This window comes from Trematomus bernacchii, unplaced genomic scaffold (assembly GCF_902827165.1).
Source record: "Trematomus bernacchii unplaced genomic scaffold, fTreBer1.1, whole genome shotgun sequence".
Lineage (NCBI taxonomy): Eukaryota > Metazoa > Chordata > Actinopteri > Perciformes > Nototheniidae > Trematomus > Trematomus bernacchii.
Genome location: NW_022987616.1, coordinates 1827501 through 1841460, shown reverse-complemented (window position 1 = coordinate 1841460; position 13960 = coordinate 1827501). Strand labels below are relative to the sequence as shown.

At 42.3% G+C, this 13960-nt stretch overlaps 1 protein-coding gene across 1 annotated transcript in view; it reads left to right on the top strand.

Annotated features, from left to right (window-relative positions):
• Window positions 1-13960, top strand: part of ahrra (aryl-hydrocarbon receptor repressor a) — a 56282-nt gene that overhangs the window by 31722 nt on the left and 10600 nt on the right. Inside the window, exon 4 of the mRNA XM_034132601.1 lies at window positions 10517-10635. Coding sequence (XP_033988492.1) covers window positions 10517-10635 — 119 coding nt within the window. The remainder of the gene's footprint in view (window positions 1-10516; window positions 10636-13960) is intronic.

Genomic DNA, 13960 nt, shown 5'->3' with positions numbered 1-13960 from the left:
TATCTCCAACTCGAAAACCAATATCAGATGCACATGATCTCATCTCGCATTTCGTCCAGCAGCTGTCTCAATAAGTAATGTAAATCCTAACAAATCAAATTATATAATGACTGGATGTTACCTACTATTTACATAAATCAAATTAGCTTTCGAAACTTTGCCTGAAACGTTTTCCACATTTATCTCTTGCCTCCATCAACTGCAGAGTTCAACACATTGCAGGACCATGAAGCCACGATTTAACATCTCAAAAGTTTTATTTTCTTATTATGTTTTAAATTCTGTTTCAAATGCTAAACAATCATTGTTGTTCATGAAAATTGCGAAATTACAAGGTACGGTAATTAATATATTTGCCCACCAATATTGGAACAGCTTCCAGATCAGAAAATGCATTTTAGACTGCAAGTCAGGGTCTTTGTCCGTGTGTGTCATTCAGGGACAGGGAGGCTTTTGGGTCAGTGGACGATGACACTCAGTCCGCTCTGCTGACCCGGCTCTGCCCTTCTGTGCTCTGCCTAGCTGTCCCAAACAATCGCTCTTTTTCTCTGATCCAAATACACACTTAAGCACACACAAACTCACTCACTGACCACTGCTTCCAACTTCGCTTCCGTGAGAAGAGTATCATCTGAGGAGGAGAAGAGATTTAGACACATGTTGATGAGATCATCACCACGGCACACAAACAATTCATGTGTCATAAGCGTGCTCACACACAAAGAGCCGAATTAAGCCTGACCTAACAATTGTCACAACACCAGAAACACATGCACCCTAACCTTTTTGATTTAAGGAAAGATTCAGGCACTCTAAAGACATATTTACAGACAGAATATGTCAAGATATTCTGACTTGTTGTCCAAAATCTACACCAAGAGATTACAACGCAGGATTTTTGAAGTCTCAGGATAGTGCTCCTCCAGAATAATTTCACCACAGTTTTACTGGCTGAGTAGCGTATCATATATTCCCTCGAAAGTGAACATGCTAGTGTGCGCTGCAGTTGGCAGCTTCGCATGTACAGTGAGAAAATAGTCTTCCAATTCACGGTGACAGCCTGTTTGGAGAGGGCAGACAAGTCGGTGTTTATTTACACGAAAATCCCTTAACTTGTTGGAAACTCGACACAACAGACACACACATACATACACTCGTGGCATCACGCTAACACCAGATGCCAGGAAGTACAGTGGCGACTGAGTGGCATCCACAGCAAAGCCCTACCATGCGTGACTCTCTCCTGACTTTGCCTCTTTTAGCAAGCTTGCGTGATCCCACCATCACTCCCCATCATGCCCTCCGCCCCCTTATATCCTTACCTCCCACACACACACACACACACACACACACACACACACACACACACACACACACACACACACACACACACACACACACACACACACACACACACACACACACACACACACACACACACACACACACATATACCCATATCGCCTGCTGGGCAATAGCACAGGGGGTGTATGTCCTCCCTCCCTGAGCCAAATGAAGTGATAGGAGCACACACTGTTAGTATAAACAGGCTTGGATTAGAGTGTTGTGATGACATGCAAGGGGCACAGATGGGAAAATGTGAAGTGGACAGTCACGATATGTCCAGACTTGACAAAGGATATGTAAAACAGTCAGTTATTTTATACACCTGGAGCAAATTTACAAGGAAAGCTGATACTACAGTATGGTTGTTGGATTAAAGCTGCCACCAGCTTTTATTTTGTTTTAGTGTTCAATACTTTTATACACACAAGTATTATTAGAACATCTTAAACACTAGGTAAGCTAGAATGTTTTGCCTGTTCGGTCCTCACTTAGACAGTAGTTGTCATTTTCTCAAAAGTCTTAGGCTAGGCTTAATCACAAATGGGGCGAAGCCTGCGAGCTAGTTCAGGCAGTCAACTCGAGCACCATTCACACATTAACATGTGACGCACCTCATCCCTCTGACAACCAACCAAAGACATTCTCCTAAACATGCCGCTCTATTTAAGCTGCCACCACCACCCCAGCTTCCACCCCAGCTTCCACCTGTAGGCTCGGGGGATAGTTATCTAATCATCACTCAATGTTCTTTGTAAATCTGTGGAGTGATGAGGCCCGAGCCTAGACGCCAAACTCAAACTATATGCTGCTTATAATAAACATATTAAGAAACACGTGAGTTGTCTGACTGAACTTAATTTTACAGGCAGCATCATTTTTTAGATAAAACGCCTCTGGATGTTTTTGGTGTTTGCCTGATGTCCCAGTTTTAATAGCCTACAACACAGGGACAAGGTGTTAGGAGAAGGATAATCAGATTATTGTAGGGTTAGCGTGTCGCCTAATGAATTAGCTCTGTCAGAGGCCAAATTGTTGTGTGATATTGTTGGTGAGAAAAGCAGGCGATGGGTCACTCACGGTAAAGCGAAGCTGACAGGCTGAAACTGCTAGGCCTCGCACCACAAAAAGGATTTTTTTAAATGACTTATTGTAATAAAAAAATGTTTTTTAACTCCATGAAGGGCTGTGGTGGGATGGCAGCTGCAAATATAACGTTATGATTAGAGAGATAAAGGGAAGGAAACTTTACGTAATGCAATCAGTATTGCTCTAGATTACCTGATTCACAAAACACACACACACACACACACCACAACACACACACACACACACACACACACACACACACACACACACACACACACACACACACACACACACACACACACACACACACACACACACACACACACACACACACACACACACACACACACACACAGAATCACATTGGACACATAACACCTCTGAGAGTCGCCTGACTGACAACTTAATGGCTTTCATGCATAAAGCATGATCAGCATCATGGCTATCACTTGATCCCCCTCAACCCTTGACAACCTAACCAGCTCACACTAATTTAATTACACATTAGCCGGCCTTTCTGGGCATGTGTGCGTGGTGTTTTGATGTAGATTCTGCAAGGGACATACTACATTTGACATACTACATTACTTAATTTATTGTTCCTGTTACCATGTATTGCCTGACTTTGTGGTTTTGTTTTTGACCAAGTAAACCATTTAAAACCACATTTAATTAGCTAAAGAACAGTTTAACAATGTTTAAAAACAAGTGTGTTTTCTTAGTTTATAAAACGCTTTTGTGATGGATGTTTTTTTACAAGACATTTTGCCCCAGCAGAGTTTCAGCAAATGACGGTAAAAGTACTTTAAGTCAGTCCAACTTCCTAATTAGTACATTATGTAAGCCACTTTGTATACATTTCTTCCAATAAAATGATTTCTTAAAGTGGTATAAGCTGAGCAAATGAACCCAACTTGTTGATATCCTGAAGAATTCCGTGGTTAGCATTGGTTTAGCATTGCGTGCTGCAGCAGCATTAGTGTAGTTTCCCTCCCATATGGATTCAGCCTGAGGAACCATCTGCCCATTATTATTTGCCTCAATGGGCCGAAACGACACTATAATCTTTTTAACAGATTACCCCCTTGTTATGGAGAGGTTGCATGGATAAAAGAAAATACTAACAGGATCAGATCAAATGAACTTTTCATGAAAGGTGTGGTTCTTTTCCAGACAACCTGCTGTTCTGTTGAGACCGCAGTACAAGTGATGGTGGCCTTCCAGTGGCCAACAGGGAGGAGAACAGGAGAGGGATAATCTGAGGCTTGTTGTGCTTCTTTCTCCCTGTTATTTTCAATAATGCGAGGGACACTAGTTGGCACGCAACACAAACAACCAGCAGTTTGCTAAAGCGGAGGTGCATGTGGTACTCCAGACTGTAAACTTCTTTTTTCGTATCACGCAGGAATGCAGACACACTGAAAACTAATAATTATTCCTGCAGTTGTTGTTAAAATGTTCCTCTTTCAGCATCAATAAGCAGGAGGCTGAATTTTGAATGAAAGCTCAGTGGTAAATGAGTGGGCTATATAGTAAACACTTTGTAGTTGTTTATTTTATACATTTTGAACCAACAGCCCTGTGTTCTGCAGTACATTAATGGTCGAGATTTTTATTTGGTTGACTTACTTTAGAGTTTTTTGACTAGGCCTGCACCTAAATAAGTCAATTTGAGGAACCACCAACAAATAATGGCCCCTCCTCTCCAGCTTAAACCCCTTTCCCCCTGCAATTCCAATCATATTTAACTAATGTACAACATGGCATTCACCTCTTAAAGCACATCTGTTTCAAGATTCTGTTTGTTTATAAAGCTTGAAAGGTTTTCATTTCAAATGTATCTCTAATTAAACTCAGAATCAGTGAGAGGGGCTTTACAGCAACTAGCAAATAAACTTTACAGTTTAGGAGAACATGCTGTGTACGTTAATTTTGGAGCTCTTGAATCTTGACTGCTGTAAAAATGGAGATTGTGTGAGTACAGAAATAGATGGCTGGTGCTTTATTGTGGCCAGGTGGGGTTCCTGAATGCAACTTTTATTAACCGCCAGCTCCTTGAGAGAGCAACAAGCAATCCTCATCAAAACAGGAATCCAGGGGAAAACTATTGATAGAGTCACCACGCATACATGCATGCAAGGGATGATGTCTTTTACAGTGATGCAGTGTATCTCAGAGAAGAGTGTTGTATAAGTTGTTACTATTCATTTCACAGTAGGCTGAAAACTACTATAATATACGCCAATAATGTAGAAAAGCGTACCCTTTGCATCCTTATGTTTCCTACAAAAGTCCAAGTATGTCCCCAAAATGAAATGTTTTATGTCTCTATTTGAATGAGGCAATTAGAGGGAGTTTAAGATAAACATAGAAGCAAATGAGACAAGCTGAAGAGAGTGGAAAGCAGGCCTAACAATGGCGTTTCCCCTCCACTCCTGCAAATATACTCCCATTATGTGTGTTTGTTTGTGCGAGCTTCAGAGTTTGTCCACGTGTGTTGCCGTTCTCCCTCCAGGCAGGATTATTACGCGGATATATATGTGACTCATGCGGGACTGAGTATCCTCAGCTCACCCCCGCTGAGCAGACTGAGGGTCAGGTCCTCGGCAATGGCAGGAAATCTGCAGCGTCTTGTTGTCTTCAATTAGAAAATACACTGTTGCCTTCATTTGGGTACAGTCAAATTAAAAGCTTTCCTGCATAACTGGCCCGTCTCACGCAACTCATGCCTGAACGCAACTTTCCTGTGAGTGGAGAGCACATCATTTCAGGCTGAAGCACATTCTCCTTGGGCCTGCATCCATTTGCATTCTGTTAGTTTTTCTAATTGTCTGTATAAATATTGCACCACGGCCTTATGTTGCGGTTAATTCTCCCGTGGCTTGACAAGGCAGATTTAGGAGTGTTTAGACAGCCTTTTAAGCTCACTCTGCATGCTCCTTCAACGGGTTCATCAGAAAAAAACTGTTTTCTCAACCGACAAACATCATGCTCACATTAAACATGTGCGCCACAATCAGTCATGTTCTCTATTTATAGAAGCAATTAGATTACTTTCATATTATGATCGCTGTAAAACTCCTCCAGCGTTGTGTATGCAGAGAGTGCACGGCGCCACTTTTATGAAGTCAAGCCACATACAGTAGCAGTACACTGTGGAGCAGTTGCTATACAAGTCTGTTTTGCCCGAGGGCTCATACATATCACTCTTTTACAGCATGGTGACGACTTGTGTGTCTGCTTGCCAACCAAAACAGAGAAGTGGAAACAATTGAGTTTACATCCCGACCTCCGATCTATGTGATCTCAGTTGCTTGGTCATAATATCACTTCCCCTTTACATCAGTACCAAGGTTATTGTTTTGTTATTTTCAAGGTTTTTTTTCTAGAGATAGACTTCCCCTAGCAACTCCACATACACACCCCCTTCAAACAAAATCTCTCACTCACGTTATAATCTCCTCTGAAAGACACATATTTGTGATTCCAAGAAAAGTATTTTTGTACATGTTGTTTTGTTCACAGACAAAGGGAATTGCTCTAAATCCCTGCAGTCAATCCCTTGAAATGTAATCTTATATGTCAAAGTGGAAACAAAACAATCTCATCCAAAACAGAATCAGAAAGATTATACACCGATTCAACGTTTGTATCAAGGTTTATTGATGAGTGTAGTTTAATGCATTCTTTATATATCCACCAACTGGAACAGAGTTAAACAAAAGCTCCTGTTTGTCTTCAAACAAAACTATGAAATTGCTTTAAACTTTCTTTCAGTGAATCCCCTCCTCTGCCACATTGCAAAAACAAGAAAAAAGTTGAAATGGTACGAGTTGGATTTGGACAGGCCGAGATCCGGACATTTGATCTGTGGCATAATGAAGTATTAGCTTCCATTACAGCGCAGGCTTAACCTTTTTGCGAAGCACCATTGAGCGCTTGCCAGCAGTCATCAATATTTAACAGCTGTTGCTATTATGAAATTCTTTATGGGCTAATGTGGCTCGCCGGCTTGCACGCAAGGCCTTGGCCAGCCGCCAGCACCCTGTCAGGAGGAAGGGGGGGGAGATTGACAGACGGCTCGCTCGCGTGACAACCAGCCCTTGATCAGCCAGCTTCTCTCTCTCTTTCTCTCTCTCCCCCTCTCTCTCTCTCTCTCCCTCTGTGTGTGTGTGTTGGTGCTGCTCTCTCTGCTGTGGATTTCCTGTGCCTGCGGAGAGAGAGAGAGAGAGACAGAGAAGAAGAGCGCTGAGGGAAGGGGGCGGGAATAGGCAAAGGAAGTGGCTGTAAGCCAACCCAACCTCAACACACACATATGCACACACACACAGTTTTCTCTACTCACGCAAGCCTTGTGGGAGGGGAGGGGCTGCTGTGCTGCGCAGTGTTCACATGTTCAAGTCCGGAGCTCTTTACAAGCCAAACACACAGCAGAGGATCAGCTGCCAAAAGATGGCACCCATGCTGCTGAAATCAGGCAGAACGAGAGCATGGATGTGTCACTCAGATATTTTAGACATTTAATAGAAAATAAATACATTTCTCCTATAAGTTTGGATTTTTTTCTATTGATGAAAAAAGTATTAAGGAAAAAAGTCAAGTTTCAAAAGTGTTGCTTGAATAACTATGGATGTAGTATAAAAAAATATATATATTACAATGCAGTAAAATAGCACTTGCAAGTGTAACTATTACTTATTATAGTATTTGTAAAGACACATTTTACTGTTATATTTGGTCAATGTGGAGCTAATTACAACTACTTAATGTATGGTTTGCTAGCTTAATCTACAACAGTGCTTCATATTTTTGGAGGTTGTCTTGTGTTTTTTTCCATAAATGACTTGAAACTGGCAGGGTATGAGCGATGAAATGTGTAGAAATAGTCAAAAGATAAAGCAGCATAACCACCTGTTTGAATGGATTTGGAGTAATATGCATGCAGGTGGAGAGGTCCCGTGCAGCAGCTGGTGTTGTGACTATGAGCAGCCATGTATGAACACTTACCTGTCCCCCCGCTGCACATTGTTCTGGATAGGAGATTGATCTAAAGAATGGGCCTGGAGTATCACCTACCATTCGGTTCAAAATGCATGCTACTCTTGTACTCACGATTTATAAAGCGCTCCGAGTCATGCAACACTTTTCAGCAGTGCTCTGCAACATAATGTCATGCCATGCCATGCCAACTCTAAATCGAATGTACAGGACTATTGAAATATTAATTTCTTATCATTTTGTGAGACATTCCTTTGTGTTTGATCTCCATTATCGTCAGAATAAAAGCATGTCGGTGACACTACAGGTCCACAGAGACCCCCCTTTCAGCCCCCTCTCTCCATATGGAGGTTTCTTCTTTCTCTTCACATTTCTCTTTTTTGGCTGTTATCAGTGCAGTGGGAGGAAGTGGCTTTAAAGGAGACAGTGTTGAAAACAGAAGAACACACCCAGACTGTGCTCTACACAATCCATATGCCCAAGGGCCACCTCACCCCCTAGCGGTTGCAAGAATAAACTCCTGATTGATGTGGAATGTGTCCTAAACTCACACTTAGATACACTCACACACTTTTTTTCTCATGTGCTCATTCCTAGTCTCTGACCACAAGCGCCAGCGGAAGTTTTGTAAATGAGGGACAACCCTAACAGGAACACTTGATGTAATAATTCAGCCACATAACTTTCCTATCACGTTTAACAAGCAGTCTTTAAGACTTTTCTCCTGTTTTCAATTTCATTCCATCTCAATCCCTTTTGTAATATCAGATTATCTCTTCATTTCAACGACTCAAACCAAACTCATGTCATTACACGCTCCATAGTCCCTCATCCAAGGCATTGTGCAGATTGAATGACACTCTAGCTTGATGTTTGGCGGGTGGTCCTAACCTTTCGTGTTCTCAGTGGAAGTGGAAAGACAGACCTGGCCGACAGAAGGAGCTAGACACTTTCAGCCTCACCCTTTGGCAGCATCTACATCCCGCTTCTTGTCACTTTTTACTTAACACCCTGTCTTTACGCAGAGCACATAAACGCCTCACCATTACCTACTCTGTTTTCCTTTATGGACCAGAGAGGGAGAAATAGAGGCAAAGAAAAGCAAACCCGAAGACACGAGCGGGGATGAATAAAGGCCGTACTGTCGGCAGGGGAAGTGCCTGTGCCGATAATTAATCATCCCGTCTGTTTGTCTTTCCTGACGCTGCATCCTCTCCAAAAGCTGCCGTAAGAGAGAAAACAAAAATACATGAGGCGTTGAAGGAGGAAAATAAAGAGGCTTATTAGCCTCATTTCCCTCTGCATTAGTTTCCACCGGTTGGATGATATTGCAGTAATGGAAGAGAATGGTTTTGTGTGTGTGTGGCTGTCTGAGTCTGTTTATTTGTGTGTGTTTGCACCTAGCGGAGGTGATGACAAAATACTTAACGTTATTATTGGGCTTCATGAGTTTACTAAGCTGCCTGTCAGTGTAGTCATCAACCCGTACCCTGATTTTAAGCAGAGGAACACATTGCAGCCGTTATTTTCGCTCATAGGTTGAATAAAACGGATGTACTGTAGCTACTGCTGAAAAAAAGTGATTAAAAAGTTAATCCAGAGGAAATGTATGGATGGGAAATTAAACGGGGGCATCGCGTGATTCGGAGTGGATTTTAGAGAAGGGGAACTCTTTCAGCATCACGAAATCGTGGCTGCGATGCCGATTTAAACAAAGAAAGGGCGGAGATATGAGGAAGAGGAGGAGGGTAGATGAAGGGTTGATGGGGGGAGGGATGGACAAGGGGATAGGAGATGGTAGAAGGTTAAAGGGGGAGGTAGGGGAAGCCGTAATGGGGTTATCCGATGGGGGTGGGGACTATACGAAGCATCGGAAGATACATGCATACATACTTAGATCGTTTTTCGTAATGAGGCAGTGGTGTGTGTGTTGCGTGACTAATCTCTGCCTGCTACAATGAGTGATGGAGAAAAAAGGGCTGATCTCTGGTAGTGAGCCACATGCCCCCTGACAGCACACCCATAAGAGAAACACGCAAACATGCATCCAACACGCAACGCACACGTCACCGATGCACATGTGACAATTCTGCACGCCACAGTCGTGTAGGCTAATTGAATGTGTACACACTCTGGCATGATAGTAGGTAGTAGTGCTTACTCTCCATGGAAAGAGCACATCATATGTAAAGTAATAGATGGAGCGTGACTTACTCTACTTTGCGGTATTTTTATAACTTTAGTGGATATTTCTTATTTTTTCAATATCAGATGGCACAATAGAGCAGGTGGGCTGTGAATTGCGGTACAGTGTGCAAAGAGCTTAGGATACAATTCTTTATATTAGATTTAACTATAGTAAAATTAAGTAATCTTCATCTAGCGTTTAAGGACTCTTTAGAGGACCCTTCTTTGAAATTCAAAGAAGAATGTTCCTTTGTTCTGGACTGCTCCACAAAGAGGTCAGACTCGGCCAAAAAAGTTGGACCTAGAAAGCTTTCACTGTTTTGCGGATGAAGCCCATCTTAACAGCATTATATTTATTTATTTATTCAGTTTGAATAAGTCAATTTTAGCATTTCAAAAATCATCCCAAAACGCACCAAAATGCTGTGCTCTACCTCACCCTCTTAGTGAGCTTTACATGTGCGTGTTGCTATATCGTGTGGGGAGAATCCTGTAAAGTCGTGAAATCCTCTAATGTTTGGTCTTGTTAGACGGCCCCAGCACACAGACTAATACCTGGTGTTACAGTTAATGTGTCGGCCACATGTCCGAGTGCTGGTCCAATTCTCTTACTGCCATATCATAAAGGTTATGGGAGAATTGACGAGCGTACGTTTGGACATTGTTGTTATCATACTCAACTTTCCTGTGTTGACAGGACTCTGTATTAGGTGTGCTTGATATAACTTCCCAGCATATATCAGCACATATCCCTGCTTGTATAAGGTTAATAAAAACAGTTTATGTTTGTGGCTGCTCTTTTATTTACACTGACTGAAAAACTGATTGCGGTTCATTGTTTCAACACAAACAAGTCACTCTTTAAGCCAATTGACCGGTTTATTTCATTCTTTTATAGGGAACAATGAGAAGCCCTCCAGGAAGCAAAGTATCAGCACAGCATCCTCTAACCCTGAACCCAGGAAAGACAGCACTCTACCGGGCACCACCATCCATGAAAGCAGCCTCCTCCTGGAAGTAAGAAACCACATGGCTTTTGTCTTTGTGTGTGCAGACCAATTGTGTCTGAGTGTGAGTAAATGAGTGTGAATTGGGAACGAGGGGGAGGAAAGTTTTTTTTTAATGTGTGTATGCGTGTGTGCCCTTCGCCCTTTGCCCTGACCTCCTTTGCGGAGCTGTGGTGTTGCGTGACACCAGGGTGAGACGGGAGTGTCAGAGCTGATGGAGGAGGTGGGGACTCTCACACATGCTGCCGGCTTGAGCAGCCAGTGAAGTGTGTGTGTGTGTGTGTGTGTGTGTGTGTGTGTGTGTGTGTGTGTGTGTGAGTGTGTGAGTGTGTGAGTGTGTGAGTGTGTGAGTGTGTGAGTGTGTGAGTGTGTGTGTGTGGTGTGTGTGTGTGTGTGTGTGTGTGTGTGTGTGTGTGTGTGTGTGTGGTGTGTGTGTGTGTGTGTGTGTGTGTGTGTGTGTGTGTGTGTGTGTGTGTGTGTGTGTGTGTGTGTGTGTGTGTGTGTGTGTGTGTGTGTGTGTGTGTGTGTGTGGTGTGTGTGTGTTGTGTGTGTGTGTGTGTGTGTGTGTGTGTGTGTGTGTGTGTGTGTGTGTGTGTGTGTGTGTGTGTGTGTGTGTGTGTGTGTGTGTGTGTGCACGCATCTCTGTCTGAATGCACGTGGTAGTGTGTGAAAGTGAGCAGAAGAGAGTGAGAAGAACACACCAAGCCTGTCAACAGTAATCAGAGCAAATGGGAGATTCGTTTTTTGTCAGTTGACCTCAGAGCTTTAATCAGATTTTAGACACAGATTTAATAAGTGTTGACAAGTCATTTCTAGGGTTTTTTTCATAGACACAATGCATGTTTTGAATATAGTTTACATTTTTTGTTTAGTTCCTAGAAAGGCAAATGTTTATGTTGAAGGCATGAGAGCAGACAGAAGGTCATAATCGGACAAACACAGCAGCACGCTACATGGGAATCGCTTTAGCATCATATCATTGCTACACGCTCAATATCCTAATGGCTATCGGTCGAACAACAAGTGACTGATCTGCTGCCAACAACTACGTGCACACACTCAGTGTGGAGCTGATCCACTGATGCTTCTGTTAACGTGTTAGGTTGTCTCAATGGGGCGCGTAACAAAAGGATAGATTGAGCGTAGTGATGTGCTGCCTCCCGTTGCGTGACTCAACCTGCAGCGGGCCTCACAGCTAACTGTGAGTTAGTGGTGATGGTGATGGGACCCAGGAGAGGAAGCGGAGGAAGTGTCTCTGTGTGTGTGTGTGTGTGTTTGGTAGGATTGCATGTATTTGTATGTGCGAGTTATAGTATGTGTGCATGTTTGTGTGGGCAAGTGTTGACCAATAGGAATGTTCAACATACCATACATTGTATAATTTATTGTATATATTTAAAGTACAGTATAAATATATTTAAATGAAGAGACTTAAACTCCAAAGACCTACGGATTAAAATTACTTTTTTTATAAAAAAGTTAAAACACCATGAATTTACAACACATATGGATTATTTAAATGCTTGGTTAAAGTGCCTTAGTTGGTGTGTCAACAAAAGAATAATAAAACATGTTTTAATACTGACTAGTACAGATGAGAGACCTGATGTAGTTGAGATATCACTTGGCCAAAGCCCTGGACTTACCAACTGATAGGAACACTCACTGTAATGTATTTCTAATGTGTGAGTGTGGTTTCCCTCATTGGCTGATATCCAACTTTCATAAATATCATTTAAAATATCCGTACCCATATCATTCTAACAGTCAGTGTGTGTAGGATGTGAGTGTGTTCCTGGTGGCAGAGGGTCTCCATGTTTGTCATGACCCCATCATCTCTGCTTTCATCTCCCTCTGACAATCCAAACTCTCCTCTCACTTGCTTCCAAATCTAGCGGACCAATATCTTATTTTGGGCTCTGCGTGCAAAGCACCTCTTAAGATGTGTAAGTCAAAGCTTTTAGTCTCCTAGGGGCGGTTATGGGAGCCGGGGGTGTAGTGGATGCAGATATGTGGCGGAGCAGGCCAGCAGCAGGTGCCTGTTTCCATTACCTAAAGGCTTCAGTATGCAGGAAATAAAGGGAAATATGTATCGGGAAAACACACAAAAACAGTTTGCAGTACAGTGCAGCCAATATTAATACAATATATATATGTCATGGTTTTATGTCTGGTTGTTATATAAAGGAAAGAAGTATAGCTGATAGACATTTTGCCTGTCCTATTCCAAACTAAAAGATCCCATTATAGTTTTGGACACGTCAAAAATAAATCCACTGTATTCATCTATAATATAATTGCTAAGACTTTCAATTTTGAAAGCCATTACAATAATCATCCTACAAAATATAGTTTTTGCCATAACACACTTTTTCAGGTCTCAAGTCCAAGGCTTTTTTGTTCCAGAAGAATACAAATGTCAAAGTCCTTTAAAAAGAAATTGGGTTGCAGACATTTACTGTGGCATTTCAGTGGCTTTGTAGAGCAAAGGATAAAGGTGAACTCTCTGATGTAAATGTTGGCCTTTGTTTATGTCCTTGTTGGACCGAATAATTATAAGGCCTTTTTTAGTCCATTGTTTGGACAAATTCTCAGAATCACAGATAATTGAGTCATTTAAAAAAGCTTTTACATATTCCCCACGTTGACATGTTGGATTAAGACATAAAGCAGTGTTTTCATGAAAATATTTGATTTTCCAAAACATTCTGTTACCAGATGTTTGTAAAGCCCCAACTGACTAATATATTGAGAATATTGGAAACTATATTAATCTATGTTGATACATCATGTCCATTTCAAAAGCTTCAGAGCCGTCCAAAAGGTGCTGCATGTCTTTTGTTGCCTAATACTGTTTATTTCTGAGGGCTTACGGCAGAAAGCTGTGTGTCTGTGGGGGGTCGCCCTCCACATGGATGTCACGAACATGTGGCAGTTGAACTTGTCAAACAACATCTGTATCTACACTGCCCGAGAACCTGAGTCATCTTCCCCTCTCCTGCCCATCCACATATTGTCATATCGTAGTCCAGTTGCTTTGTCACAGTATGACTCAAGCACCTCTGGGAAAAATTGCTGTGCTCACAGGTATCAGAATGTATTATGTAGTTCGGATGGAGCATGTGCAGAGAGCATTACACTTCTAGCTAAAGCGATCAGATCAATGTTCGGAGGGAGCGAGGGAGTGAGTGTGAATTTAGACGCCACGGGGATATACACCACACACACACCCACGCGAGGGAAAGACCTGCATAGTCTCGCAGTAAAATAGAGATGACAGACTCTGGCAGCAGCAGTCACGCAAGTCAAGTAGCCTTGCAGTTGTCACGCTATCA